The 16618-nt window shown below is 45.8% G+C and overlaps 1 protein-coding gene across 8 annotated transcripts in view; it reads right to left on the reverse strand.

Annotated features, from left to right (window-relative positions):
* The window catches only part of DUS2 (dihydrouridine synthase 2), a 50255-nt gene that overhangs the window by 4984 nt on the left and 28653 nt on the right, over nucleotides 1–16618 (reverse strand). For 6 of the 8 annotated variants that reach the window (XM_025426606.3, XM_025426607.3, XM_049109657.1 and 3 more), the window contains 6 exons: nucleotides 15684–15744; nucleotides 11951–11998; nucleotides 6035–6100; nucleotides 5781–5851; nucleotides 3715–3801; nucleotides 2210–2378 (listed from right to left, as the gene is read on the reverse strand). In XM_025426606.3, the coding sequence (XP_025282391.1) occupies nucleotides 2210–2378; nucleotides 3715–3801; nucleotides 5781–5851; nucleotides 6035–6100; nucleotides 11951–11998; nucleotides 15684–15744 (502 nt within the window). The remainder of the gene's footprint in view (nucleotides 1–2209; nucleotides 2379–3714; nucleotides 3802–5780; nucleotides 5852–6034; nucleotides 6101–11950; nucleotides 11999–15683; nucleotides 15745–16618) is intronic. The other 2 variants (XM_035715721.2, XM_025426610.3) reach the window with 2 other exon arrangements.

Raw genomic sequence — 16618 nt, forward strand, 5'->3', positions numbered from 1 at the left:
AGCCCCTGAGAAAAGCCACTTCCATCTTGACCATCTACTCCTCTAGTTAGCAGTACAAAGCTCTAGAGTCATAGCCGAGATCAGGATTAGGAGCACACTCGACTAGACAGCCTGAAGGAAGTCTAGGTGTGTAGGGAGCCCCTCCTGCTGCAGCCACCACAGGCCACTACAGAGGACCTGCTGCCCTTCCAGGGCAGGGAGGGGGAACAAGTCAAATTCTGATGTAGCAGGAGCAGCACCAGGACAGGGGCGAGATTCTTCTATTTCTATACACAGTGAATACCTTCCTTTCCCACATCTTAAATGACCGGTCTCCAATATATGCTTGCATGGGAAAGCACAGCACAATCCACCAGTCATATTCCCATATGACTTGTCACCTCATTGAGCTTCACAAACCTCACAAGCGTGTGGTGCAGCTGTTACCACGACTCCTGACAAATGCAGGCTTAGGGAGGCAGGCTGGCTACACAGGGATACACACTAGAAGCCCGCCTGGCTGGGGCAGACAGAAAAGCGGTGGGTAAAGAGTGCCCTGGCCCAGGATCCCGGGGTGGCTCAGTGGTTTCGCGCCTGCCTTTGGCCCAGGGCGCGATCCTGGAGTCCCAGGATCAAGTCCCGCGTCGGGCTCCCAGCATGGAGCCTGCTTCTCCCTCTGCCTGTGTCTCTGCCTCTCTCTCTATGTCTATTATAAATAAATAAAAATAAATCTTTAAAAAAAAAAAAGAGCGCCCTGGCCCTGTAGAACACCATCCCAGCCCTTGCCGCCTACACTCTTCTAATATCTTCAACTGGGCCTATATCTTCAGTGCCTGGGAAAGGTGCCCTGACATGCTAAGGACAAAGCAGAGATACATTGGTAAGCCCCAGCTAGTGGCAAGGCCTTGACTGAGTTTGTCTGGGACAGAAGGCACCTGGCTGGTCCAGAAGCAGCCCTGCCTATGCTTGAAAGCCACTCCCTTCCTCCAGGACAACAGCTCTTGAGGAGCTGCCAAAGGATAGACTGAGTAGGAATGATAATATCACCTTTTACCCAGGGATCAGCGCTGAGCCTATCTTCTCTGCTACAGACATACCAGCCAGCTGCAAGAGCTAGCACAGGTGGCCTGGGCTAAAGTAAGCCCTCCTTGTCTCTGGCTGACCCAGAGTACTGGGGAGCCTTGGTGGTCACCAACTTGCCCAACAGGACACCAGGAACCCAGGAGATGAGGGCTGTAGCATCAAGCAGGGGAGGCTCTAGGGCAGAAACCGCCCATTTTTGGACAGAAGCCTCAGGGCCTCCCCACCCCCAGCTTGCACAGTCTTGGGGATACCCACATGCCATGGCAGGCAGCCACAACTGAAGAGGGCATGGGCAGTCTGAGGATCTAAGAAGCTCTTGACTCTCCCAGGAAGGTGTGAGCTCCAGGATTGAAGAAGATGAGGGCTGGACTGTCTGCTCAGACCCAATGCACTGAAGAATTAGAAGTCTAGTATCTCTGCCTACAGACATGTACAGCTAATCAGAGTCATAGAATTCCAGGATTGTGCCTAATGCACAGGGCAGATGAACTGGTCAGAAAGTTCCTATAGAGGGAAATGCCTTTGGCACTACCATCAAATTCTCAGTGAGAGGAAAAGGCCAGTCCCTAATTAGAGGGTTAAAGTTAGGCTAGTCCCTAAGTCAAGGGTTAAAGGTTTCTGGGAATTAGCAAGAGAAGAGTTTTAGAAGTGATTCTGACTCATGACCAGAGAGAAGTCTCTACAGAGATAATCTGTCCTCAACAACAGTTACAATGGCTCCTCCTGGCTATGGCTGCTCAAGTGCCAACCCATTGGCATGAATGTCTTCCTGACACAGATCCCACTGTCATTGTGCATACATGTATATGTTGCGGGGGGGGGGGGGGGGCATAATGAGAGAGAAAGAGAAAGATATCACATGTTTGAGCCCTGGTAGCATCCTGAATCCGGGGGTCCTTACTATGACCCTCACACCTAGAAAGCTTTTGGAGGAGGTAATGATAGGGGCACGCCTCCCCAGCACACTGTCTTCACGTTGCAGTCAGGGAAACCCAATGCTACGTTACAAGAACTAATAAAAAAAAAAAAAAAAAAAAGGAGAGGAACAACAGGGCTGCTGGGGGCTGGGGGCTCACCCAAAGCACTTTTTGCAGGAATGTGGCAGACAGTAAGAAATGTTTCTTTTGAAAAAAGCACATAGACGTACATATCGGATGTACTTCTGCATAACTTCCTCCAGGGGTCGCAAACCCTCCTTGAGAAAGATGGATGGGTTCCACATGGCGGCTCGGGCAACCATCACTGAAGAGGCTGCTGTAGCTTGTCGAAAGTCCTCTATGTCCAAATACTTTTGGATGTGGTCATGAGATCCTCCACTGAAAGGCAATAGGGGAGTAAGGGGTGTCCCCACCCTCATACCAGCAGTTTCAGAAAATGACAACTCCCAGAACTGCTACTTATTAATTGTGTGGCTTGGGCCAAATCCTTTAGCTATGAGCACTTTGAGAGCCTGGAGGTCATAATACACACCCCGCTAAGGGGTCAGGAACACCAAATAAAATAACACAGTAAAAAAGCCTGGAACCAGGCCTTGCACTTACCATGTCCCAGAGATTTTTACTTTCCTTCCTCCTCATCCTAAACAGTGGCTAAAGCCAGCCCAAATCTGAAGACATGGGTCTGTAAGTAGATGCTGGGATCACAGGAAAACCCCTAGCCTGGGGCACCTATATACTGACTAATGGGTAGGTCAAAAACCACAGACACAGTAGAGATGAAGAAAGGAGGCCCAGTTTGGTTGCAATTTCCCTTCCTGCCACTCTGAGGCCCCAAGGGCCTCCTTGGAAACAGCTCTGTTTGCATCTGTTCCATTAGGAGTTGAATGACAATCTCAATCCAGAGACAGCGTTATAAGTATTATGAGGAAGACCCTCAGGTGGCAGCAGCAGCAATGGTATCCAGGCTCTTGAGTAGCCCTACCCTCTCTAAGCCACTCCTACAACTTCTTGGCCTAGGGACAACCAGGCCTGGCTAACACCCCCGACTTTACTTCCCTCCCTCCTTCCCACCAGTCAGGTATGCCTTTCATCAGGGCTTCGGGACTTTGGAACCTCTCTGTTCCCATCCTGCCATCAGACTCTGTGCATCCTAAGGTGCAAGGCTGCACTGAACTCCCGACTGATCCACACGGCCAGCTCCCCAATGACAACTGGACACTGTCTTACTACTAAGCCTCTGGGCTAGTCATTGATACCTCACAACTACCCATTTCAGTTCCTGGTCCGATAGCTGCCCAGAATGCTTTGGATTGTAACCTGCCTTATGCCCCCTGAGCCATATCTCTATACACTCTGGCTTGTGACTACTCACCCTCCACCCTGCACACCTAACGCTGGGTGTGACATCACTTTCCCCTGGGCCTACTTCAGTGGCCACCTTCTCACTCTCCCTGTTCCCTGAACCCTCCTTACCTCAACCCATCCATCAGAATGCCCTGCCTGCTGCACACCAACCCCAGCCACTCACCATAGGCTAGGGGACTCAACAGGTACTTTTCAGCCTCATGCCCAACCTCATTTTTTTGTCCCACCCTTTTTTCCTTTTCCCTTAGGTCATTTTTTAATGCTATCTCAGTCCTTTTTTGTAGGCTATCTCAAGTCTCTCAGAGTGAGGTGGACATAAAACAGTAAATGATAAACAGGAGAGGCTTACTTGGCTATGACAGGAATGGAGACGGTTTCAGCAATGGCTTTAATGGCTTCACAGCTGACAGGGTGCTGAGGTCGTTCCTCCCGCTTCCTTGGAGATAAAAAGATGGGGCCAAGGGCTGAGGCTATGTCACAGTTCGAACAGGTTTACCTTAGCCAAACCCTACTGTCCTCCCTGCTGAACCTCAGCAAAGTCATGTGGCCATGAACCACAGTGTTCTGGACTGCAAAGGATGTCTCTCCATGACCTCTGTTTGAAGGGACAAAAGCAGCATAAGCCCCTGTTGGGAAAGCAAGTTCAGCTCTTGCAGGCCCGCAGGTAAGGCATGGCTGCAGACGGCTGGTGTGGGTGGCCTGGCTCCCAAGGTCACAGTGCCTTTCCCTGGCTTCCCTTCACCTCTGCTAGAGATGAGGGACAGTGCTATAAGAATGCTGCCCCTACTGTCCGGTCCTGCCCTCCCCACGAGACTGGGAACAGCTGCTGCCCTCAGTCTGGCCACTCCCACACAGCTGCCTATGCTGAGGCCAAGTTGGGCAGCTGATCCTGGGGAGAGGCACCTGGCACAGGGCAGACCCAGCAGCCAGGATGGGCCACAGATCATGGTTGTCACAATGTGCCCTGGGGAGGCAGGACAACAACCTGGGGCCCCTCCTTCCAAGGTCAATTGCAAGAAGTTCTTGTGTATGAGTGAGTCTTAGGGATACAAAATGAGTACTGATCTAAGTCGTGCCCAGGAACGAGCAAAAGAGATGGTCAACCAGACAACCCTTGCACAGGTCTTGCCTGGGCACATCCCTTCTGGTACACTCCTCAACAAAAGGGTCAGGAACCACACTACCTCAAGCCTCTTCCACCTCCACCTCTTCACACCCCCAGCAGCCAGTCTAGCCCATCCTCAACAGCTTTGATGGCCAGAAGGCCCCTTTTCAAACTCACCCAAATCTGTCTTCCTGGTGTTTCCAACTACTGGCAAAAAGGAATAGCTGTGTTTATTCAGAGAATACCATATGCCAGGCATTGTGCCAAGGTTAAATATTCACAACCTCATAAAAGCCTCAAGACAACTCTATAAAGCAGAAATTTCCAATTAAATTTCCCCAATTAATTTCCAAATGGGGAATGTGGTGCTCAGAGAGGTTAAGTGATTTGTCCAAGGATACACAGCCAACAAGCAGCAGAGCTGGGAGCCCAAACCAGGAGCCTACAGCCTGCTGCGACAGGGAGGAACATGTGTGTACATGTGTGTGGCCTTTCACCGCCCCCTACTGGCTTTGACCCGCACAGCTCTGCTTTTCTCTTAAATGTTGGAGTTACGGATTCACTTCTCTGAAATGCTGTAATAGACACAACCAGCAAAATGTGGACTGTTCCTACAAGACCCCTGAACCCGAAAGGAACAACACTCAGAGAAGAGAGGTCATTCTAGCCAAAGGCTGTGGACCTGGGATATACAAAAGCATATCTAGACACAGGAGGCAAGTCTGACTGGGAAACCAAAAGTAGCTGTCAGCAACACCACAGCTCTCAGAAGAGAGCACATTAGCTACAGATACAAGGGCTGTTTCAAGCAGTCATTGTGACAGCTGGAAATCCAAGAAGGGCAGACAAAAGAGATAGTGCCTTTAAAAAAAACAGCCATCTGCCTGGGATCATTCAAGGGAGAAGCCATTGCTCAACGTAATGGAAATAAAATGAGATTCAGAGTCAGAGTTCTAATTCCACCACTTCCTGGCTGCAAGGTACAATTCTGAACCTATCACTCAATCTCAACCATTTACACATCCTGAAGGTATGGGCGTTTCTCCTTCCTCTTGTATCTTTAAACTCAGTCTTCCTCTCCTTCTGTCTGTGTCTTTAAACTCAGGGCAGTGTCTACCACCAGTAAGGTGCTCAGGGAATGAAACAAGGAACGCCAGCCTGTAAAGGGTGTGACTGCCCTCAGGACTTACAGGATGTTAAAGAGCTAGGCAGAGTCAGGCTGCATATGTAGAAAAGTTGGCTGTCACCTGGGGTATGGTGATGCCTGAGGATCTCTCTGCAAGTCAGTCACTAGATAGGCAACTACTCACCTCCCATGAACTGTGACGGCAGCGATGCCAGTCCTCTCTATCCGCTTCACAAGGCTCAAGGTATCTTCCAGCTGAGGAAGAAGACAGCCCAGGGTGGTTACTGAAGCTACCCACGAAACAGCTGCCAGCTCCCAAAGTAGGCTCAGCCCTGCTTTCTCCTCCAAACCTAATTCAGCTCTTCGAGAATCATCCACCACCCCCAAATCAACATCCCAAGAGAAAGTGGACCTTGAAATGTAACATATCATCCTTACTGAAGGCAGGATGCGAATCTTGCAGGTCACAGGTCTGCGTATCCCTTTAACAAGAGTGCTGAGGATCTGCAGAGAGGAAAACACAAACTCTTCTGGAAAAATAACCACATTGCTCATACTAATTACCTGTGCTACAGACCTTTGCATCACCATGGCATGGACAAGTCCATGTTCATGTATGTGTCCTTCCTTTCCTACACTGGCACCCCAGCACCAGAAGCCCCTTGCCTGGTATACTGTGGTATACATATATTTGATAAATGAATGAATGAATGGGTCTGCATGCATGTCTATGAAGAACACAGTAAACCTTTTGCCAGGCAAACATCAGAATCATCTGGAGATGGGACACCTGGGTGGCTCAGTGGTTAAGCATCTGCCTTTGGCTCAAGGTGCGATCCCAGGGTCCTGGGATTGATCCCACATCGGGCTCCCAACGGGGTGCCTGCTTCTCCCCACGCCTATGCCTCTGCCTCTCTCTGTGTCTCTCATAAATAAAATCTTTAAAAAAAAATCATCTGGAGAGCTTAAGAAACACAGAATCTTAGATTCTACCCTGAGTCTCTAGAGGCAGGGCTTAGGAATATGTATTTTCAAAAAGGCTCTATATTATTCAACCATAAAAAGTAAGGAAATCCTACCATCTGCAAAAAACACGGATGGACCTTGAAGGCATTCTGCTAAATAAAATAAGTCAGAGAAAACAAATACGGTATGAACTCGCTTATACATGGAAGCTAATAAAAAAGCAAAGCTCCTAGAAAAAGAAACCAAATTTATGGTTACCAGAGGTATTGGGAGGGGGAATTAGAGAAAGATGGTCAAAAGGTACAAACTTCCAATTAAGTACTAGGCATATAATGTACAACATAACGCCTGCAGCTAACACTGCTGTATGATATCCAGCAAAGTTGTTAAGAGAGAGGATCTTAAGAGTTCTCATCACAAAGACAAAGTTTGTTTTGCTTTGTTTTGTTTTATCTTTATAGTATAGTTGACAATGTGACAGTTTAAGAAGAGTTTTCTAATTTTCATTTTATTGTAGCTATATGAGATGATGGATACAGAATACAGTGCAGCTTACTGTGATAACCACTTCACAATATAAGTAAATCAAAAAAAAAAAAAAACAATATAAGTAAATCAAACCATCATGCTGCATGCCTTAAACTTAGACAGTGATGTATGTCAATTTCTCAATAAAACTAGAAAATCTTTTCAAATTTTAAAAAACACACTCCTTCGTCAACATAATTCTGAGGCTTCATCCTGGTTGAGAAGACATAGCCAACAGCTTCTTTCCTGATTGAAGGCAATGTTCTCTGAGTGCTGTTCCAAGATCTTCCAAGTAAGAGAACCAGGAAGGTTGTACAGGTCCTGCCTAGGCCCTGTCCTCATGCGACTCTCTTTAGGTGAGTTGGATACACAGAAGCAAAATTGGCAAAGGAAAATATAACATATTCAACACATTGAAAAGCGTTAATTTGCACAGTAACTGCAAAGGACTTTTCAAAGAAAGACCAAGAAGTCACACAGGAAAGAGTCAAGAGAAGTAAGCGATGCCAGATCTCATATGAATCAGAGATCAAGAGACATGATCAAGATGACAATGAACATCTGTCACATTACTATATTCTTCCCTCACTAAAAATTTCAGGCTAGAAGTGCCTGGCTGCTCAGTTGTAGAGCCTCCAACTCTTGATCTCAAGGCTGTAAGTTTGAGCCCCACATTGGGTGTAGAGATTACTTTAAAATAATAATTTTTAAAAACTAAAAACAAATTCAAGTTAGGCAAGCTGGAGGGAAGGTGATCCCAAGAGCCCTCTTCCAAGAACTGGATTGCCATCAGGGCACAGGGGACACTCATGCAGCTGCTGTCAGTCTTGGTTCTAGACAAGTGGGGGCAGCAGAGAGCCAGACTGCAAGAACCACTCTAGGAGGCCTTTCTCTCAGGCCTCAGCTGAGGCAAACCTCTCTCGAAGACATCAGACCAAGAGGCTGGGCTGACAAGGCAGGTAGACAGATCATGGGCAAGAGAGGGCCTACTAGCCTAAGCACAAATGCCAGGAACTGGTAGAAAGGAAAAGTCCCTGGATGCTGCCCTGGGAGGCAGACTGGGCCTGTGGTCCTAGGGTCACTCTGGCAGGCTTTAAGGGGGCAAACTACCCTTTAAGGAGGGGGGACTGCCAGATCCACTGAGATACACAATAAAAATCCTCCTTCTAGTCTTATCCCTCAGGCTGGCAGTACCATCTCTGGAAGGTTCCTCTGCTAGTGCTGACTTAGAATCCCCTGAAGTTTCGTGACTAAAGCAACGTCAGCTGGTTTGATCCAGTTCTCTGTTTTGCAGAACTTCCTTTGCCGAATTTCATCCAAGTAGCTCTAAGCACTTTCTTTGGTATTTCTGTTCATTTCATGTGCATTTTCAGAATCAGGAAGGAAATTAGTAATCAAAATCCCCAGCCACCTGCAAGGGTCACATTGAGGGGACCAAGTGAATAGAGACTGTTTCTGGCTAGGCTCTAGCATGAAACCCTGCCGGACTCAACTCTACCAGACCCAAGTCACACCACCCATCTCTGTGGTGTGCAAGTCTGTGGGGGAGAAGGACCTGAGATAAGCTCATAACACAGGTAACATGGCACATCTACCCACAGGAAGCCTCATCTCACCAGATCTACTAGCTGACTCAGGAAAAGCAGACTCGTAGCTCCCCTGGTTGTTGTGGAATGGGTAGAAAGGTGGATGGGAGAGCATAGGTTTAGGAATCACTGAGAACTGACCCCCACCAATTGTTAGTCATAGCCCAAGTGTACAGAGCAGAGGGGAAAGCCCTGGGCACCCAAGGGAAGGGGGACAGGAAATCTTGGGCAGAGAGGATATTGGGTGAAAGAGAGGATATTACTAACCTAGAGTCTAAAACTGAGCTTCTTAGTCTAGGGAGGATACATCAGAGTTACCTAGGAAGTTGTTTGTTTGTTTTTAATTTTTTCTAGGAAGTCTTTTTTTTTTTTTTTTTAATTTAAGATCCACTATGGGATCTTAATGATTTTAGTTTATTTTTTTTTAATTTTTATTTATTTATGATAGTCACACAGAGAGAGAGAGAGAGAGAGGCAGAGACACAGGCAGAGGGAGAAGCAGGTTCCATGCCCCGGGAGCCTGACGTGGGATTCGATCCCGGGTCTCCAGGATCGCACCCTGGGCTGAAGGCAGGCGCTAAACCGCTGCGCCACCCAGGGATCCCGGAAGTCTTTTTAAAAGACTAATTCATACTCCCTCCCAGCCATTATCCACCCCAAGAGTATACAGAATTCTCAACAGATAAAATCCTTTAGAATCCTTTATTATTATTATTATCATCATCATCATCAAATATATATAACATAAAATTTCCCATTTTAGCCATTTTTAAGTGTATGATTCAGTGGCATTAATTATATTTGCAATGTTATATAACCATCACCACTACCTATTTCCAAAATTCTTCATCACCCAAACAAGTATCTTTGTTTTGAAAAAATGCTGCAGGTCATCCTGAAATGCTCCCAGAGACAGAACCATGGACCTAAAACACCAGCCTGGAAGAACTCACAAAACTCTCACCCAGGTCCCCAAGTCTGCCAGCTGAGTTTGAACCTGTATCTAATCCAGCCCACTACTCTTGGGTCCCATCTGGCTTTGTTGTGGAAGCCTACAACCTCCCCTCCATGAGGCAAACCACAACCACTAGCCAACCCAGCCCATCCAACCACCCCACCAAACAGAAAAGGAATGGAATAAACTGAGCAGTGTAACTCTGCTGTCTCATGTATGAAATGTGCCTTTTCCAAAGAGGTGCAGTGGAGAAGACAGAGCCAACAGTATGGGAGGGAGCAGCCAGGAGGCTGGAGGATAGGGTAATGTCTGTGGGCACATGCTGTAAAGCAAAACCACCTAACACTGGGGCCTCTCCCCTAAGTGTGGTGATGAGCTGAACATCCACAGTTGTCCAAATCCACTCCATTCTGCAGAGATGTCTGACTGGAGGTTCCTAAATCCAGATGTCTACTGACCCGTAGCTAGACACTTATAAACTATACCCAGGCACCGTTAAACTGAGATACCATCAAGAGGGTGCAACTGATACTGGGCTAGGGGTCCCAAGATCATGGCTCTAGCCTTGGCTCTGCCTGCTATTTATTTGCTACATAATCTTGAGCAAATTATTTTTATCTCTCTGTGCTTCAGTTTTATTATTCTTAATCATATTAACATAACAAATGCCTCCCCTGTCTACTTCAAGAGGCTTGAGGAATAAACTGAATATATATACATGCATACATAAGCACATTATATATGTAATCATCATATAATATGTGATACACATATATTATTATATACAGTTACATATAATATATATAATGTGCCTATGTGTGTGTGTGTGTGTGTGTGTGTGTGTATATATATATATATATATCCCTATCTACACATGGGAAAAATGAAAAAGCACCAAGCCCATCAACACACTGGTCTTCCAATATCCCAAAGACAGTGGGGCTGAGGAATATACATGGCTGAGCTGCAATACAGCAGCCAGCACAAGAAATGGCAGCTTTTCTTGGTAGTGCCTTATTCCAAGTTGCTCTAGCCTATGCGAGGCACTTGGAGGCTTAAAGCCCAGACAGGGAAGTGGGAATGGAGAATGAAAACAAAGGAACTAAGAAGAGCAACAAGAAGAGAGCTGGTGGACTGAGAAAAAGTTAAAGGTATAAATGGTGCTGCAGAAATGTCACCCTTACAGGCCTTGGCAGCTCACAACACTGGGCAGCAATGCCAACCTGTCGACAGTGCCTTATAAACCTGGCCTTTGGAATCACCAAGGGAAGGGGACCCGAGGGGACCAACTTCAGCTCACCTCAGATGACACTGGCCTGACTCTCAAAGGCTGATGACAGACTCAGGGGACCCACAGCTGCTCTCAGCAAGCCCCCTGGGAGAGGCCATCCCACCCCCACTGCCATTGAGTCTGTCCACAATCCATGGGTATCCTGGCCTATGCTCTCATAATCTCCTCAGAAGAGAGAACAGGCCATACACAGGAGGCTCTAAATGACTCCTCAAGCTACCTGGCTCTCAGGTGACCTGTCCCTAAGCCTTGGACTTTTGAGGAACTCCAAGGCTCTTGTATGCTCTCTCAGATGTTCCCAAATCTAGCTGTATGTCACAATCACTGGGTAGCCTTTCAAAACTTTTCCAGACTCCAGGGGGGCACCTGGCTGACTCAGTCAGTAGAGCGAATGACTTTGGATCTCGGGGTCATGAGTTCAACCCTCATGTTGGCACAGAGCTTACCTTAAAAAGGTGGGAAGGGGGAGCACTTGGATGGCTCAGGGATTGGGCGTCTGTCTTTGGCTCAGGTCGTGATCCCGGGGTCCTGGGATCGAGTCCCGCATCGGGCTCCCCGCATGGAGCCTGCTTCTCCCTCTGCCTGTGTCTCTGCCTCTCTCTCTCTGTGTCTCTCATGAATAAATAAATTAAGTCTTTAAAAAATAAACTAAAATAAAATAAATAAAAATATGGGAGGGGGAGGGTGCCTGGGTGGCACAGTTGGTTAAGTGACTGACTCCTGGTTTCAGTTCACGTTGTGATCTCGGGGTTGTGGGATCAAGCCACTATCTCTCTGCACTCAGCAGAATCTGCTTCAGATTCTCTCTCTCTCCCTCTGCCCTTCCCAATCATGCACTCTCACTCATTCTCTCTCTCAAATAAATAAATCTTTAAAAAAAAAAAAAACTTCCAGACTCCAGGTAGAGTAACTGAGTAACTGATTCACTAATCTTGGGGGAAGGGGGCATTGGTCGGGGGAAGGTTGTTCCAGACATCTCTATTCACAGACATGTTTAAGACCTCTGCTTTCACTCCTGCAGGACTTACCTTCTCAATCTTGTCAGGGTCTGATAGCAGAGCAGCTCCCATTCCTCCCTAAGGAAAAAGCACACAGAGGGTCTTCTTATGGCTGGAGGAGGGTGGTCCATCCCCACGGTGTGGCAACCTGGCATCGCCCCAGCACTCACAGGCAAGAGACCAAGGTTCCCTGGCAATTGGCACTTCTAGTCAAGCAGGAAAGTAGCAGCATCCATGCCCACAATGTCAGGGATCAGAGTTTGATAAATTCTAAAACTCATCACTCTGATCCTCTTAGCAAAACCCACAGATCTATCAGCAAGTGGGTCCCACAAAAATTGTTTTTTAGGAATGCCCATTCCTTACTCAAGGTCTCAGAGTCTTAATAAACTAAACCCCACAATATGGCAACCCCTTAAGAAAGCAATGAATCATTCTCCCTTTGGAATGAGATCCAATGCACCTTCGTCCTACCCTACCAACACTTGTTTTAGTACCATCACTGCCAGCAAAGCCACTTAGAGGAACATAACCTGCAAACCTTGTCCAGGCTCTTCTTCCTTGCTAGCAACAATGCTCCAGACCAACATCAAACTCTAGCAAAAGCCCCAGCTGATGAAAACCAACAACCTGCAGAGCCACTTAAATCTTGACATTAACAATAGTTGTCTCTTGATGGCGGGGTTATTGATGATTGGTCTTTTTTTTTACTTTTCTATATCACCTAAGTTCTGGGCAATGGTATGAATTACTTTAATAATCAGCAAAGAGGAGGATGTTAACAAAGCTGAACTTGTTAAAAATGAGGTGAAGGAAAAAAAAAACAAATCTAATAAATAAATCCCTTGTCAGTATTTAGACTGCGATCTAATGAATGCTCATAGGATATGCTCAGAAGTTTGAAGTTTGCTTATTACAGTTTAATTTCATATTTAAGGATGATAGATTAGAATCAGAGAACCTGAACCACCCGCAGACTCGGCCAGCCTGAGTCTGCATTTCAGAGGAAAATGGAAAGGGCAGAGGAGCTACCAGCCCTGGCCTACCTTGGCTACAGATACAAACCTTAGAAGCCTTAAGAGAGTCCCAGCCACTTATCCTGGCTCCGTCTATCCACCCGACACACAATCCAGCCCTGCCTTGTGGAATCACATGATCTAAAATCCAGCCCTCCCACAACAATAGCTTTGTCAATGAGTATTTCCTTCCTTCCTTCCTTTCTATTTAACTTATTTATTTGCTTTTTTGAATACATAACACATTAAAAATTTTAAAGGTTCAAAAGGGTAAAAATAAGAACTCTTCTTCCCTGAGAAATGGAAAACTTTTCAATTTATGCTTTTTATAAGGCTTCAATTTTTTAACCATCGCTATTCAGGTGGTATATACTGGTATAGCATACTAGTACGTATCTGTTCTGACTGGCCAGGACCAGTGCTGTGCCAGTTGTTAGTTATTTTGAGGAGCACCCCTACAATGGGAATTTATTCCTCATGCCAAACCAAATAAAAACTTGGTTACCTTCCCTAGGGAAAACACTAGTTTCTTGTGAGTCTTTCCAAAAATATTCTATGAAGAGAAATGTAAATATATATAAATATTCATTCCCTATCCCTCATATACAGATGGTGGTACATCTTATCTAATTTGGCTCCCTGCTTTTTCATTCTACATATATCAGGGAAATAATGCCAATAATTTAGGCTCTATGCTTTATATTATCTCAGAGCATAAAGGAGTAATTAGAAGACAGCAAAACAAGGTCCCAAGTTTTCAACTCCTCATAGACAATTTTAAACTTCCATAATTCCTTGAAGTAGGCCCTATGGTTTTCAAGCATCCAAAAGAGCCTTTCCCTCAAGTAATCTTTTACCTCCTGGCCTAAAGCCAAAGTTCTCAAGCCACTAAACTCCTGGGAACAGAGTGGCTGACTCTGGGCAGGGGAACCAGGGGGACATCTGCTATGTCTACAATGCAGATTATGACTGCATACCCTGTGATAAGTTTCCCAGCGGCAGCCCCACAGAACTCCCTCTGGGGCCTCACATGCAGCCAACCCCAAGCTGTCCTTGTTATCTGTCCCAAACATGCTTTTCCTCCAGCAGTCCCAATCACATTGAAGACAAACTGTTCTCCTGGCTACTGGTCTTTCCTCCCTCTACCAAATACTCACCTCACCTTCCCACACCCAGTCCAGTCAATTGCCAAGTCCTATCAAATTCTGTGTTTCACTTCTCCTCTCTCCATCCCTGATCTCCCCAGTGCACCCAGGACACTCATCTCCTAAACCTGTGTCCTTACCTCTAGCCCAATTTCCACTCAAATGTACCAGACATGGCTTTCAAATTAGTATTTCTAAGTATTTCTATCACAGAATATATTTGGAAAGACACACAAGAAACTAGTAACACTGGTTTCCCCTGGGGAATAAAGTTTCTGATCACATGCCTTCTCTGTGCCAAAAGGCCAGAAATATCAAAAGTCCACATTCAGCTAACCTGGTCCTAACCAAGATTTTCAATCCTGTGCTCCGGTTTCCTCTTCGTCTTCTACTCCCCAGCTCTGGTCAAACCAAGGCTCTCTGCCTCTATCTCATATTGGCCTCCAGGCCCCTGCTTGTACCACTTCCTCTGCCTTTAGGGTCCCAAATCTCCTCATCGAGGACCACATTTCCCTATTAAGATATTAAGGGCTGCCTTTCCACTCCATTTTCTGAACTGCCCTAGCACTGTGGTCTGATTTTATGATATGACAACGGGCACACATATACTGCATCCTCTTTTTCTTTTTTTAATGTACATCTTGGTTTTTTTCATGAAAAACCAAAGCAATGTTCACATTTTTTCCTTTTAACATTTACATCATTAATTACTCAGGCATGAGTGCTTTATGTGTGTTTATGTGTGCATGTGCATGTAAATAAAGTTTGTCCTGAACCACTTGCAGGTAAGTTACTGATCATTGTATCATAGCCCTTTACATGTAAATATTTGTGTGTATTTTCTAATAGAGATACTCTTGGGGCTTCTCCCTGGCTGAGTCTGTAGAGCATGCAACTCCAATCCCAGAATTGTGAGTTTGAAACCCATACTGGGTATGTAGAGGTTACTTAAAAATAAAATCTTTAGGGGCGAGGTGCCTGGGTGTCTCAGTCGGTTAAGCATCCGACTCTTGATTTTAGCTCATGTCATGATCTCAGGGTCATGACATCGAGCCTCACTTTGGGCTCCAGGCTGGGCATGGAGACTACTTGGGATTCGCTCACTCCCTCTCCCTCTGCCCCTCCTTCTCTCTCTCAATACAATTTAAAATTTAAAAAAATAAAATCTTAAAAAAAAAAGAAATATTTTTACAAAACCAGAGTTATCAATTTCATAAACATATTGATACAATTTTTTAAAAAGATTTTACTTATTTATGCATGAGAGACACACACACACACACAGAGAGAGGCAGAGACACAGGCAGTGGGAGAAGCAGGCTCCCTGCTGGGAGCCCGATGTGGGACTCAATCCCGGGTTTCCAGGATCACACCCTGGGCTGAAGGCAGCACTAAACCGCTGAGCCACCGGGGCTGCCCTGATACAATATTTGTAGCTATTCTGCTATGCTCCATATTCCAATTTTGCCAGTTGACCTAATAATATCCTTTTGAGCATTTTCCCCATCTAGTATAGGATCTACTCCAGAGTCAGGTAATGTCTTGTTAGTCACTACTACTCTGTACTCTATATTTGTAAGGCATATAAAGAAATCAGTTTACCTTGGTGGAATACTCTTTTGGACAGCCCATGTTTACATCAATACCAGCCACATCATTTTCCCTGGAAAAACATGAAGTAGAAAAGATAATAAATATCCAACTTGAGGAGAGAATTTAGAGTCAAAGGCATGGATCTGTGCTCATAAACCTCTTCCCATGTTCCTGGCCATATTAAACATACCAACCCTCAGAGACAGAAGGTGAAAAGCTGGTCTCTGAGGGCAGCCTGGGTGGCTCAATGGTTTAGCGCCTGCCTTCAGCCCAGGGTGTGATCCTGGAAACCCGGGATCGAGTCCCACCTCGGGCTCCCCGCAGGGAGCCTGCTTCTCCCTCTGCCTGTGTCTCTGCCTCTTTCTCTCTGTGTCTCTCATGAATAAATAAATAAAATATTTAAAAAAAAAGAACTGGTCTCTGAAAGGTAGAACTGCCTTCCTTGAGCAGAGTTCAAGAGGAAGAGCATATTGCGCTCAAACATCTACAATGGGCTAGTTGTAGAGGACTTTGCTACTTGGGAATTATATCAGATAATCCAAATACCAAGTGACGGCCACACTGAATTTGATCTCAGAGTTCCAGTTCTGATTGGGGTAGTACAAGCTATTTGTCAACACATAGAGCCCTTTCCAGAACACTGGTTCTAGGAGAAGTTACAAGACTGCCTTTGTTTGCTGGGCTATACGGTTGGCTTACTCCAACGATTTTGTGGCAAGGACCCTTAGCCCATCTTCTGGTATGTAGACAGTTAACAATCTGTAGCTAATGCCTAAGTTCCTTCTCACCATCATTTCACTTAATAATAATAACTAACATTAATTACTCACTATGTGCCACATTACTGTGAAGACATTTATGTGCATTATTTCATCTACCGTCACCTATAAAGACAGAGGTAGGTAGTACTATTGATCTCATTTCATAGATAAGGAAACTAAGTT

This window comes from Canis lupus, chromosome 5, assembly GCF_003254725.2.
Source record: "Canis lupus dingo isolate Sandy chromosome 5, ASM325472v2, whole genome shotgun sequence".
NCBI lineage: Eukaryota > Metazoa > Chordata > Mammalia > Carnivora > Canidae > Canis > Canis lupus.